The sequence below is a fragment of the Ammospiza nelsoni genome, chromosome 11, assembly GCF_027579445.1.
Source record: "Ammospiza nelsoni isolate bAmmNel1 chromosome 11, bAmmNel1.pri, whole genome shotgun sequence".
Lineage (NCBI taxonomy): Eukaryota > Metazoa > Chordata > Aves > Passeriformes > Passerellidae > Ammospiza > Ammospiza nelsoni.
In genome coordinates, this window is record NC_080643.1 from 14965981 (window position 1) to 14980499 (window position 14519).

A 14519-nucleotide genomic window follows, 5' to 3' on the forward strand; every position below is an offset into this window, starting at 1 on the left:
CTGACTGAAGGAAAGGGGTTAACCTTATTTTCTCTCTTGTTCACCCTCCAGGGAGCCAAAGCCTATCAGTAAGCAGTGAGGAATATTTTGAAGAAGTCGTTTTTGGATGCTGGGATTTGGCCAGGACAGAGGAAGATAAAGGGGCTGTCAGTGGTGCCTGATGTGATGTGAGTGCAGATGTGGGTTACCCATGGGCTGGGTGGCCATAGGTGTGGGGACAGCTGGCATCACCTCAGCTCCTGGCTGAACCCCAGCTCTTGGCAACTCTGGAGGTTCCCTGGCCTGAGGTAAAACATGAGGACATGCTGTGTCCTCACAGGTGGGAAACAACTGCTGCTGCTACACTGCAGAGGTGGAAAATGTTTCTTTTTCATCTCTAGGCTACAGATTAGTTGGAAACAGAATCTGTTAACACCTGGGAGCATTTCCTGTCACAGGGTTCTCAGACCCATATTTCCATTGCCTTCTGGTGCACCTGTAGTCCTGCTGAACCTGCAGTATCTATGGCATCAAGGGCTTGGATCCCTTGGGGAGACCCCTTTGAGTGGGTCAAAGAGATGTTTGCATTAGAGCTGTTTCCAAAATACCCTAGGTTTCTAGCTGACAGGTTCATTTTCTTAGTTTTTCTGTTGTTATAAGCCTTGGTTTAGCAAAATATTTAGTGCTGCTTGTCCAGAGGAAAGACACAGCCATGTCCTTGCAAGCAATCAACCACCTCTCTCATCCCTGTTTTCCCTGAACTGCAATATTTCACCATTGCTATAAATGAGATTGTGTCACAGCTCCTTTAGGGTGTTATTTCCACAGGAGTGGGGAAAAAATAAATCTGGTTTGGGGAGGAAAGGCAGAAGGAAAGGAGCAGAGCTGGAGCACTGGCCCAGCCCAGGGCTGAGGACAGCACTGCCTGGGCTTGCACCTGCACTGTCCCGTGCCTGCCCTGCCAATGTTTGTTTTGCTTGGGTAAATGATTGACTTTAGCAACACGACTGCAATGTGGGAGTTGTGCTGGGGCTGTAATTCGATGGGAGGAGGCAGCTATGTGCAGGGAGAGCTGCTAATGCCACAGGAATGCTGCACTTCCTTGGGGTGAGAGGAGACGCTGCTGTGGCTCCTTGGCCCTGCTGTCACCCTGTGCCTGGGAGCTGAGACCCAGAGTGGGCTTGTGCATTTCTCAGTGGCCCAGATGGATGTGATTTGACAGGGAAAATTGGGGGTCTCAATTTTTTGTAGTGAGGCTCCCACCCAGGGCTGCAGGAGGACTATAAGGGGCCAGTACCTGCCTCCCACCAGGCTGGGAGAGACAGGAAGGAGCATCCAGTCCAGCTCAGTAATGGCTTTTGTGTTTCCAAAGCAAACTGAGGTCTTCTTTGGACATTACAGAGTACCAATCAGGCTGGCAGGGAGAAGGAGGGTGTGTACCCTTGGCATAGCCAGGGTGAGAGTAGGGAGGAGAGGGACTGTCTCTGGCACATGGATCTCAGTGATGGCTGAAGGGGGTTTTAATTCATATTTCATTGCTAAAATGCTGCCAATGCTGCAGTTAAACCAGCAGGCACCAGTGCCAGCTCCCAAGCCTGCTCACCATGGGAAGGTTAGGAGATGGAACATGGCAGCTCCCCACGAGCACCCATGGCTCTGTTGGATGGACTTTGCTGTTGGACTGGCAGCACAATACCTCCTTGGAGGCTTGAAGCTCCATCTGTGATGTCACCTTGCCAGAAGTAGTCCCCAGCAGTGGTTTCATTAATCATGAGCACACAACAGGGGTGAAGCTGTCACTGAACCTCCAAGGAATGAGCAGCTGAGGCACTGGGTATTAACAGGTTTTATTTCCCCCTGGCCACCCTTCTCAGCACTCAGTCTTCATGCTGGTAGCCAGGGGACTGAGTCAAGGAGATGAGATGCAGAGCTGGAGGGTTTAGGAGATTCAAGCTGTCCATCTGGCCTCAGATTTATTCAACCCCCTTCATAAACTCCAGGAACTCTGCCAAGGGGAAGACATTGGAGACAAGAGATGTGAGGTGAGACTGAAGTGCCCTCCCAGTTGTCAAGTGTGGTCTTGGCAGCTTTTCCCAGCCCTGTCTCCTGTTCCACCCTCATGATATGTGAGAGGCCAAGGGGGGGATGGCTACTGCTCCTCTGACTGTGGCAAGGACTCCTTGTGACTCCTGCTGGAAATGTCACTGGAGCCCAGCATCCCCCTCAGCTGCCACATGGCCTGGGCATCATTTTGTCAGCACCACATTCAAAGATACAGCCCTTCAGAAATGGTGCTGGTGTTAATGGGGCCAGGAGGGGACTGGTGAAAAGTGGCAGCGCTTCAGTGCAGCAAGGGCGCAGGTAAGGCAGCCCCAGGTCCTTGCTCCCATTTCACAAGTGTAAAAACCCCCCCCATCCCTGTGCCCATGCTCCTGTCAGAGGTATTGCCCAGCACTGCCTGCATGAGCTTGTGCTCATCCAAGACCAAGGGAGCTGCCCAGGGGCATGACCAAGGGCTTGTGACCAAACCACATGCAAGAGAGTCCTACCATCATAGTCAATCCTGCCATCGTTGTTTTTATCCCCATCTTTCATCAGTTCCTCTATGTCATCCTCGGTGATGGTCTCTCCTGTTGCCTGCAGCATGATCTTCAGCTCCTCGAGGTCGATGTAGCCATCAGCGTTTCTGTGCCAGGACAGAAGAGCTCAGGACCAGAGAGAGCTGCTGGGGAGGGGCCCAGGCTGGCTGCACCCTCCCACCACCCCACTTCGCTGTGCTCATGGGTCTTACTTATCAAACATCCTGAAGAGGTCTGAGAGCTCCTCCTCGGTTTTGCCTTTGCTGTCATCTTTCATACACCGCACCATCATCACCAGGAACTCATCGAAGTCCACGGTGCCGCTGCCTGAGGGGAGAATGGACTGTCTGGGGCCAGCTGGCCAGCACTGGGACCCTGACTGAGCCCCACACTTCATGAGCAGCTCCACCAGACTGACCCACCCAGCTTCCCGGCACAGCCACATGAATTCAGAACCCCAAAACCTTAAGTTGTGGTGTTAAACCTGTTATTGTTTAAGTTAAAAATCAAGACTGCCATCAGACAGTGTCTCTACAAGTCAAACTGGAAAAATATACAAGGTCTCATGCCTCAGTCTCTTCTCATACTGGGCTTGAGAAATGCAGGAAAGGGGAGCCCAGCTGGAGCCATCAGCTGGAGCTACAGGGGGTGGATGGGCAATGCCAATGAGGGATCACCTTTCCCTTCAGCAACCAAGGGCCAAAACTCAGGAGAGCAGCCCTGCAGCAAGAGTTAGCTCTCAGGATGCTGGAAAGAGTGACTTAGGCCTTTCTCTGACCTTGTAAGTGAATTTTTACCTTTCACAGTCATTTTGCCTTGGCAAAAGTCCTTCTGGCAGCACCAAAGGATGGAAGTTCCTGCTATGGAGATACCTGTCCATCTCTTTTAGGTATTAATATTGAAAGCTCCAGAAGGTATTCATGCAGTGTGCTTTTGCACTTGCACTACAGTAGTGTTGTTTTCAATTACTCAGATGCTTTCCTTTTTTGCTTGACTTTTAACTGCTTTTTTATTTTCCAGTTGTTTAGTGTGGTATTTCTGCCCAAATGCCCACAGTGGGTTTTATATGTGATCATCAGTACACTGATTGAATCAGTATTGACAGTTAGTTATGTGGGGGTGTGTACACTTGAGCAGTGAGAGAGTTTCCTGATCATATCCTCTAAGTGGCATTTCTGAAATGGCAGTTCCTACATTCAGCCTATATTTGGTTTTTTAAAAGGATCTGTACAATTTCACAGTGCCCCCCAAAATCAGTTCAAGCAGTCTTGATCGCTGTAGGAATAAAAATATCTATAGTTCCTCTTTGCCTGGAAATTCCATAAAGGAGCCATGCTGAGGTCTGGTGGGTGTTTAGTGTCCTTTGAATTCACAGCAGGCTGCACCCCACAGCTGTGACTGTCCCCAGCACAGATCCTGCCAGCACTGCACAGATGGCCCCACACCCCCAGATGTGGGGATGGTTCCTGGGAGAGTGGAAGAAACCCAAACTTCTCACCATCTTCATCCACCTCATCTATCATCTCCTGCAGCTCCTCAGGAGTGGGGTTCTGCCCCAGCATCCTCATCACCTTCCCCAGCTCCTTGGTGCTGATGCAGCCATCCTCTGCCCCCAGCACGAAGATGTCAAAGGCAGCCTTGAACTCTGGAGAGAGAGGGGACAGGAGAGGTGAGGGGGTCCTGCCCTGCAGCTGGAGCCTGCAGGGAGGGGCTCATCCCAGGCACAGCCTCCCCTGACTGTGCACCCAGCACTGCCCAGCCATGGCCTTGTGGGACACCAGAAACTGCCTTGCCAGCAATGCTGGTGGATCAAAATCTCTGGGCCATGCCCTGCCTTGGCCAGTCTGGCCAAAGCATTTTCCAGAGTGTTCTTAGGAGGCAGGCAGGGTTGATGCCTGGGAGCTCCACTTCAGGCTGTGGTGTCAGGTTGAAGGTGCACCTACCATTTTTTTGCTCTTCTGTCAGCTGCTCAACCTGTAAGGAAAACATAGACACCAAGTCAGTTTAATTTTGTCAGCATCACTAATTGCTAAAAGGACATGGTTGTTCAACAGCCTTTGCCAGGGTCAACCAAACCTCACAAGAGGCAACCTCATGGATCAGGGTATGTACAGCCAGAGGCGTTTGACACAGCAAGATTTTGTAGTCTAAGAGGTTCTTCCCTTTAAAAAAATTCACATCTCCTTTGAAGTAAACATAACTTCTCTAGAGTAATAGATGCTAATACATGGCAGAAATAGCCTTTGTGCAAGCAGGGAAAGCCCACTGGGAAAAGAATATGCCTCTGCCAACCATTTGGGGATAATTTCTTATTTCACTGCAGGATGGCTGCACCGCTGAGGGCTGCTCACGTGTGGGCCAACACCACATCAGAGCTGAGATGTGCTCTGGGGAGTTCCCTGGGGAGGGAGAGGTACACAAGACTATACCTGGCAGTTGTTTTTCAGGCCTAGATTCAGGGAACTGCTGCCCTATCCAGAGCTTAACTGCTCTGCTTCCATCTCAGCCAGGGTTCTTACAAAGGTGTCTGGCTCTGAAGGGAGCTGCTATTCCCTTTATTCTGTTTTGGGAATCTCTGAGGAATGGCCTGTGGAGCCAACAGGCATTAGCTGACGTGGGCTGGCAGACTGTTCCCAAACTCTGCCCTAATTCAATCCCCACAGACCATCACTGGGAGCTTATTAGATAGCAAGAATTAATGAAAATAATCAATGAGGAGAGCAAAGGGGAATCAATCAGCTCTGTGCCATACCTGTTTAAGTGCCTTTCTCTCTTTGGCTTCATTCCAGGTATTGCCTAGCTGAACTTGCTGCCCTCACCACCCTGTCCAACTGCCCCTTTGGAAGCATCCATGAGAACAGGAGCTTTTCCTTCCTATGCTGGTCAACAGCCTCTCTATATCCAGCCAGGTAGGACCCCATGGCTGCCCTGTCTGACCCCACTAAAGTCTCCTTGCTGCCACCCCCATGCAAGTGACCCGCAACACCCATCCCTGCCAGGTTTTGTTTGGGGCAGGACCCCACAACCCAGGTTGTGTCTTTGAGTGAAAACTGATTCTTTTGCTCCAAAGGGCAATGGTTTTGCAAGAGCCAGCTGCTGGTTCTTCCTGCTTGCAGCAAGAGGCAGAGAAGGCACTTTTCCTTAGCAGGACAGAGCCTGTGGGGGCAGGCAGAGCATTTTATCCCACTCCCCATGCTCCAGGAGGTGAGGACTTGGCAGAAAGCACTAAGGATGGTGGCAGGATTTTTCTCCTCTGCTGGAGGAAAGCCAAACCCAGTGTGTTCCTGGTGCTGCTGAAGGCAGGCAGGCAGCTGCTGGCCCTCTGTCGACAGTTTTTGGGCAGAGCAAGGGCAGCCACCACCAGGATGGCCACAGCCAGTCCCGCTCTGTAACACGACACCCCTGGTGCTGTCGCTATTTATAAGCCTGGGGGAGAGAGGTGCTGGAGATAAAGATGAGCTCCCTGATTGTTCCCAGGCTCTGGTATTTATCCTTGCAGCCCTTTATCTGGACACTTGTTCCTGGCACTGTTCTAGGCACCGCTTAACAGAGCCTAAAAATATTTCCAAAATAGTTTTGTGTTTGCACACCCTTATCTAGGCATGAGTGGGTAAGATGAAAATCTATTGGGTTCTCTGGCTGTATGTAGAGGATTTGGCATAAATGTAGTATTAATAGATGCTATCAACATGCAGAAAATATACAACTATTCTATTTTGAAGCCTCCTTGAGTACTGAAGTGATAGATGTGGTGTATATAAATTAAATGCATTGTTGCTATAGAGTGACATTTTTGTCACAATGTCTCTTTAGCTGTTCATAGCTTGCTCTGGACATGGGTGCTGTTGCTGTCTTATTCATCTTTTCTCTCCACATCATTGCAGGAACAGGTTTTTCTGCCTGCAGTGTGGGAAGGCAAGCTCTAAGCTCATAGCACTGCAGCAGCTGTGATAATGCCAGATCTGCTGTATTTTGCTTTTATCAGCTCCTCTCTCCATCCTATGGTTCCGTTTGAAGTCAGACAAAGGAAACTGAAGTTCTTAATTTTTTCCACAAGTAAATGTTTTCTTTTCAGTCTAAATTTTGGGAATTAGATACACAAACTATCTGTCTCAGCTGTGCCTGTCTTGGACTTGTTTTGCCTCTGTAAAGGTGTTGGGAATTAATGCCCAACATAAATGTAGGACTCAAACCCTACATTTACCTAATTAATGGCCATGGGTCCCTATACAATGAGGACCTGTGCCTTGAGTCACAGAGAGCTTATTTAATTAAAATCTTTAATTAGAAAGGCCTGGATTTCCTTTGATTTCACAGGTTCCATTTTTCTCCATTTTGAAGGTCTTGGTTGGGGGACTCAGCCTTTCCTGAACCTTTTCACACTATCAGGATCACTACAGGGGTTCCATTTCCAAGGTTCAAGGCTGACCAAAGGACAGGAGATGTGTGAGCATTGAGGTTTTTTTTCTTCAGCTACCTACCAAGGACTATATTTCTTCCCTCTAAAAACCTTGGCATAACAATAAGACTGGTATGATGCATTTTCTGTGCTCTTGCTTAAAATCAAACTTGATCAGCTGTACATTTAAAGGGGGAAAAGCACCAAAAACCTCTTACTGTAAATCCAGTTATGGATGCAATAGCAATCCACACAATCCAGAATCTATTTTCGTCCTTATTCCACTTGCACATCTCTGTCTGTCTGTCTGCATTACAGAACAATGCAGAGTTCTTATTACAGACCAAATAGTTTGGGTTTACACAGTGAGCACAGCCTGCAGCTGTGGAAGTTAAAATAGCCAAAGGATGCTCCACGTTCCCCGGGGCATAGCTCACATTCTGGATTCTGCACAGAGCGGGAGCAGCAAAGCAGAGCAGGAGGTTTGGAAAGAACTGAGAAAAAAACCAAGGGTTTTTTAAAATCACCCTGAAAAATACTCAGCTAAGGAGTGGGGGAACATAGCAATGGCAGAGTTGTAAAGCACCAGAAAGAAAAGGGTGAGTTTGAACCCATACAAATAATGTTTCTTTCCTGGGAAATCCTCCTCCGCTTTGTCTGGGCTAAAACCAAGAGTCATCTCTTATGCCATGCAGGTTTTGTTGAGATTTATAGTTTCACCTAGGAGCCATCTTCCTGCTTTACAGCGGGGAACCAGGGGGTCATTGTAAGTAATTTAACAGCAGGTTGACAGTTTCACACTTGTAAGAGGAGTGTGAAACTTCCAGAGCCATGAGAGGGAAGGTCAGTGTCCTGGATGAAGATGACCAAAAGTTGCTGCCCTGTAATTATTTCTCATTTCCATTTCTCCACTGAATTATTGCCATCGCAGCTTTGGGGAACCTATAACGAAACTCCTTAGATGCATTTCAGACCCAACAAAAATCCTTAGATCCATTTCAGACCCCCTCCCCAGCCCAGCGCCCCAGGGGGAGCACTCACCGCTGCCTTGTAGATGTCATCCATGGCTGGGCAGGGACAGGGTCTGTCGCTGTCACTGTGCCGGCGCTGCCGGGGGCAGGGCTGATATAGGGGCTGGGGCCGGCCCCGGCAGCCCCGCACGCCCGGCCCCCCAGGAATGCCCGGCCCGCGTGCCTGGGGACGGGGACACGGCCAGCCCGGCGTTGGCACGTCCGGGGACAGCCCCAGCCCCAGCCCCAGCCCCGGCCCCCTCGGCGGCAGCTGGAGCTCTCCTCGTGACTTTCTTGTGGGATCAAGGCACCACTTTTCAGCAAGACCCACCGAAATTGCTGATAAATTGAGGCTCTTGGCTGTCTTGGCTGGAGCCGTGCCATGGTGTCACCTCCACCTCCAGAGTGTTCCCCCTGGGGGCTGCCTTAGAAAGATTATACCGTGCCAAATAGGATTGGGTATTGCAGGAAAGGTACGTGTCCCAAAATATCCCGGTCCAGTAGCAAATGTCCCCCGGGGCAGTGGGAACAGGGGGTGTCAGGGCCCCTCGTCCCCTCTGTGTGTCCCCAAATCCATGGGGACCTGCAGCTGGGGCTCTGGGGGAGCAGGGGGTGCATGTGTGTGGGCAGATCGGGAGCATGGGGGGAATGTGCAGCCCCATTGCCATGGAGACACACAAGGAGCTTTGCCCCAGTCTTCTGTTTTCAGCTAGGGCTGCAAAATGTGGGGACCAGCTATCAGAATGGGGGTATCAGCTCTGTTTGATTCAAGGGATAATGGAATCAGGCAGTTTGGGAAATCATGATTCACTTCACCCAGCCAGCTCGCTGACCCGTCCCCACTGCGAATAGCTCAAATCCACACTCCTGGACTGGCTGTGGATTTACCACAGATTTACCCTGCCACGGTGGAGAGCAAAACACACCAAAGGCCTCCGAGGGATGAGCAGTTTTCTCAGTGCAGTGAGAAGTGGTTTAATCCACAGGAACCAAAGACAAACCTCTCTTTTTAACGATTCAGGACTCCCTCTTGTGTCCAGAGGGGCTACAGATGGCTCTGGCACCACAGGGTGACAAAGTCTCACCTCCAGCTGGCTCATGTCAGAGTTAGTTTGCAAAACTAAAAATGCAATTAATACAACTGTTATTTTTCATCTTTTCTACAAATCCACCTTTAAGAGGAATCGTGCTGCATGGAAAACCTGCAGTCCCCATGGAATGCCCAAGCCAAAGCAGCATTAACCAGGTGATGTCAGCACAAAGTGGAGATGCAGGTGAGCACAAAGCCATCCCCACATCACATCCCCCCAGGTTTTGAGTCCTGAAGGATTAACTCACTGCAGAGGCTGATAGGAACTGTGGTCCTGTGGGCACCCAGGCTTCAGCCCAGCCCTGCCTCTGCTCAGCATAGGGGTAGCAGATGGAATAAAAAGGAAAATTGTTACATTTAAGGAATTGATTTTTTGAAGAAGTTAGTCTTCCTAATTTGAATGTATTTAATATTTTGGTTGCCTTTATCACAGGAAAATCAGAAAAAGCACCAGAGGTAAGCAATTATTTTGCTAAAGGGCATTGGAGCCTGCTCTTAGGTGAGGGCACAGGCTGGGATGGGAGACCTGCTGTTCCCCAGAACCAAACCACCACCCAGAACTTCCTGGGCAACCCCAGAGACACCTTCCCAAGGAAATGCTGCCCCGAGGCAAACCCCAGCCTCTGGCTGCTTCTCTGGCCTTGGGATTCACTGCAGAGACAGTGGGGTGGCAGGTGCCAGCTCTGGGCACTACCAGGACAGGGGCTGAGGAATCCTGCCTGGCCCTGTCCCTCCACCCTGGGAAGGGATGGCTCTGAGTCACCCTGAAAACAGCCCCTGGGATGCGTCAGAATGTATTTAGGGTCAATGTAGCACAGGAGGGGTGGCTCAACATTGCCTTTAAAAGGTCTGCTGGAGAGAGCTGGGGTGAAATTCAGGCTGGGATGTGGAGAAGGGTCTCTGTGTGCTTAGGGAGGGGAGATCTGGACCACTGCCACCCTACACTGGCATGGGAAGGCTGCACATCTGAGACTTACAGAGCAGAGCTGAGCCAGAGGAGAGGATGAAATCCCATCTGGCAGCAGGAGGAGGTGATGTTCCTGCCAGGGAAGGAGGCACAGGCGAGTGGCACAATGCCAGCCCCTGCCTCCCTACTGGCTGCCTGGAGACAGAGCTTCCAGCATCTCCTGGCTCTCCCAGGCTGTTTGCTTACAAAAGAACTGGGAATTGGAGTTTGGTAGGGAAACCCAGAGCCTCTGCCATGCACAGCACAGGGAGGGGCTGCTGCAGGTATGGGGTGTTCTGAGGGAACCACCCTGTCCTGCTGCTTCCACGTGAGTCCCATGGCAGAGGGAGGGCTGCCAGCACAGTGCCTTTAATCTGCCATGGCTGTCACTGGGGTCAGGCACAGCCTGTTAGCTCCAGCTGCATCCTCACATGCTGTCCCACTTGTCAGTCCCTCCAAGCTACCAAGACAACTGGGAAGCTTTACTGAGCTTTTCTCCTCCAAAACTTCATTTCAGGTTGTCACTTCCAAGCAGTTGTAACCCACTGCAGAACTAGCAGAGGCATTCTGGAGGTCAGTTGTAAGGAAATGAAAGGCAGAAGCCTAACTAAATTGCAATTTTATTTGAGATTAGGGATGTTTGCAGGGCTGCTTTGGCTGTGTCATGGCTCCAAACTGCAGCAAAATGCTCCAGCATCCCCCTTCCCTGCCTTGGGCACCTGGCCCTGAGAGAGAGTCCGGACCCAGCAAAGTTCTTTAATTTACAGCTTCCTAAAGCCTACTCAGAATATTTTAGCTGAAGGAGCCCCCATTTCCCCCTTCTCCAGGCACATTGCTCCTCTCCTCTGTGGGCCAGGATGGGGCTGTCGCACCCTGAGCCACCGCTGTGCCTGCGGGCAGGAGCTGCTTCAGGAGGTGGGGACGGGCCCTGATCAAACCTGACAGCCGCGACAGGGCTGCAAATTTTTATTTAATTAAGGAGACAGGACATTCAGAGGAAGCTTAATTAAAGTTGCTCTGCAAACCCACTTATTATCTCATGAAGAGGCTGAGCCAGCAGCAGTTCCTGATGCTGGGGCAGCATTAGAAAATCCCTGTTGGGCTGCCTGTGCTCTCTGTGTTTTGTCCTTGTACACATCATCCTTCGGATACATCCTGACCAAGGGAAAACATTTTTCAGTGAACACCCCCCGCGCCCCCCCCCCCCCAAAAAAATGGGGTTTTCCAGTTCTGTTTGCAGAGGTGTGTTTGTTTATCTGCCACTGCAGTCCTGGTGGCATCTGAGAGACACCAGCACTGCCCCTGCAGCCCCACACATCCAGCCAGGGCATTTGCACTTCTGTTGTAATTCATACTGAGCTAATTGCATCCTCTCTTAGGTAGCATAATGTAGGGCAGACAGATGTTGCTTTCATTTTGCTGGAAGGTACTTTTTAACCAAATCTCCTTGATTTGACAGTCCAAAACCTAATCCTTCTGTGTGTAATGTAGCACAGAGTTTATTTCAAAGCCTTGATGGATGCTTGATGCATCCTTCTGCCAAAACATAATCTTTCTAGATAACCTCTCAATTTTAATACAATCAGATACTTCTAAAGAAACTCATTATATCCTCTCTCCTGCAATTTTCTGTTCCTGGGGTGCACACTGCGCCTGTCAGAAAGGTTGCCATAGCATGACTTTCCCTCAGGGCAACTCAGGTTCAGCTCAGGAAAAAGGCTGAGGAGAGTTTGCTTGCCATCTTTTAGATTCTCCACTTCTGTTACAAATTCCTGGCAAGATCCTTCAGTGTGTACAGGCTTGAAACTCTTCCCATGCTCAGTGGGACAGTGGAAGTAAAGTCCATGCTGTCAGTAAATCACCCCAAACAACACCCCGAGTTCACCCTGGGCTCGTTCCTGAGGGAATCAGCCCAGCTCCTCAGCTCTGTTCTCGGGTGGGCAGCTCAGTCACAGAACCACTGAGGTGGCACCTCAGCCTGGTGTGACAGTGTCCAAGCCTCCCTTGGTGGCCACAGATGTGCAGTACAAGCTGCCAGCAGCTGGGACAGTGTCACAGCCACAGCACTGGGAGGGGGCTCAGCCCTCGGCAGCTCCGCACTGCTGGGATTGCATCCCTCTGGATTGCATTGGATTGGGCTGGGTTGGAGTCACTGGATTGTACTGGATTGCATTGTATTGAATTGGACAGCATCGGATTGGGTTCTATTCCACTGGATTGCATTGGCCTGGATTCTATTCCATTGGCTTCCATTGGATTGGATTCCATTCCATTGGATTGCATTGGGCTGGATTCCATTCCATTGACTTCCATTGGATTGCATTGGACTGGACTCTGTTCCATTGGATTGCATTGGATTGAATTCGATTCCATTGGATTCCACTGGATTGCACTGGATTGCTTTGGACTGGATTGGACTCTGTTGGCCTCCACTGGACTGGATTTGATTCCACTGGATTCCATTGGATTCCGTTAGATTCCACTGCACTCCATTGGATTCTGTTGGACTCCGCTGGTCTCCATTGGACTGGATTGGATTCCGTTGGATTCCGCTGGACTCCATTGGACTGGATTGGATTCTGCTGCTTTCCACTGGGTTCCGTTGGACTCCATTGGACTGGATTGGATTCTGCTGCTTTCCACTGGGTTCCGTTGGACTCCATTGGACTGGATTGGATTCTGCTGCTTTCCACTGGGTTCCGTTGGACTCCATTGGACTGGATTGGATTCCATTGGACTGGACTGGATTCCGCTGGACTCCATTGGATTCTCTTGGATTCCATTGGATTCCGTTGGACTCCATTGGATCGCACTGCGTCGCACTGCGCGACGCCCGCCGGGCACAGCCAGCGCGCATGCGCGTCCGGATAGGCTAGACCCCGCCCCCGTGGGCCATAGCCACGCCCCGACGGCATCACGCCCCGCCCCTGCACCGGGCACCGCCCTCCCTCGCTCAGCCCCCGCCCCCTCGCTCCGGGTCCCGCCCCCTGTGCCCATAAAGGGGCGCGGGCGGAGCGCGCCGCGCCCTGAGGGGGTCGAGCCAAGATGGCGGCGGCGGCAGTGCGGGCCGGGCGGGCAGCGGGTGCGGGTGGCGGCGGCCGCGGGGGAGCCGTGACGGCCTGAGCGGCTGCGCCCCGGCGCTTCTCCCAGCGACATGGAGGCGGCTGCGGGAGGCGAGGACGGCGAGGAGCCCCCGCGGGAGGCCCGAGTCCTGGGCTCTGAGCTGGTGGAGACGTACACGGTGCGGAGCGGGGAGGACGTGCGGGGATGGGGCAGCGGCCCCGCCGCCTCAGCGCTGCCAGGGAGCGGGTGAGGCCGGGCTCGGGGCCGGGCTGCCGCCGGCAGCTGTGCCCGGCCGGAGCTGTGCCCACGCTGGGGATGGAGCGAGGCATTTGGTACAAGTTTCCGAGGGGCTTCGGGGAGAGGAGCCGCGTGGGGAGCCGGGCTCCGCCGGGAGAAACGGCCCCGAGCTCCGCGTAGCCTCGGTCCTTCGGGAGAGGCGGCGGCTCCGCGGGCAAGTGTCGCGTTCTTGCCCGTATATATCTCTGTGTATGTGCGTATGTTTATGGGAGATGGCTGTCGAGTAAACATAGCTTTCAAAGCTGGACTAAACAAAGCAGAAAATCTTTCCTTTGCATGCAATTATCATTAAAAAACCCCTCTGATCTTATTTCCAGAGGAAATCAGATGATTTAGGATAGACAGTTTTTCTTTTATCCCACAAAAAAAAAACAAAATTGCCAGCAGTGTTTAATTTGGGGAAGGAATGAAGCTTTTGATATATAACTTGTTTTTCATCTGGTCGCATTCTACCAAGAGTTAATTGGTCTGTTTTTCAGGAAGAAGCTCATCCTAAAGCAAACCTCAGTGTAATTGCACATGGAAAATGCCCCGAGCACACCACCCTTTAGTTATATAACTAAAAAATGTTTTCTCCTTCTGCCTTATTTTAGCGTGATTTGAAAGACCTTTTTTCGGTAGAATGCTCACGGATGACAGGCTTCCTGCTGTGAGAAAGAAAAGGGAAAGGGGAGCAATGGTTTAGAAAGACAGTATTTGGAAAGTTGTGTGATGGATACAAGTAATGCTTCATGCTCCTGCCTCTGTAAAGGTATCCAGGGAACACAGAGCAACAGGAGAGTGGTCTCTGAGTTGTTAATAGGACAGAGCTTACACAGCTGGGGCACATGAAGAGCCTAACTCCTTCCCAGGTGATGCCTATTGGAACACGATTGTGGGAATGACTTTCAGGTGGTGAGATGCCAAATTTACAGGCAGAAACGTGTGGAGCATTTGGTGAAGGAGTTGACTGCAAGCTTGAAATGAATTTTTGAGAAGTGCCTGAGCTCATTCTCTTAGTTGTATGGTGTGTGTTCTCAGAAATGGTACCACTGCTGCTGAGGTATTACTGAGGGTGTGTTAGGATGTGGTTCAGCCCTCAGTCACTGAGAGGCACAGTGAGACCTGTGGCTGGGGACTGGAAACTTCCATGGCAGGTGTGAACCAAGACTCAGCA

General features: G+C 51.1%; 2 protein-coding genes across 4 annotated transcripts in view; one reads left to right on the forward strand and one right to left on the reverse strand.

Moving 5' to 3' along the window:
- Positions 1-1807: 1807 nt before the first annotated feature.
- On the reverse strand, positions 1808-8182 carry TNNC1 (troponin C1, slow skeletal and cardiac type). The gene is made up of 6 exons (XM_059480112.1): positions 7999-8182; positions 4502-4532; positions 4057-4203; positions 2771-2885; positions 2529-2665; positions 1808-1984 (listed from the first exon to the last, which is right to left on the reverse strand). The coding sequence occupies exons 1-6, from the start codon at positions 8020-8022 to the stop codon at positions 1953-1955; spliced, it is 486 nt and encodes a 161-aa protein (XP_059336095.1). The 5' UTR covers positions 8023-8182; the 3' UTR covers positions 1808-1952.
- Positions 8183-13036: 4854 nt separating this feature from the next.
- The window catches only part of NISCH (nischarin), a 29492-nt gene continuing 28009 nt past the window's right edge, over positions 13037-14519 (forward strand). For all 3 annotated transcript variants that reach the window (XR_009419218.1, XM_059479822.1, XM_059479824.1), the window contains exon 1: positions 13037-13244. Coding sequence is in view for 2 of the 3 variants with exons in the window: in XM_059479822.1 (XP_059335805.1) it covers positions 13158-13244 (87 nt within the window). In the remaining variant the exon portion in view is untranslated. The remainder of the gene's footprint in view (positions 13245-14519) is intronic.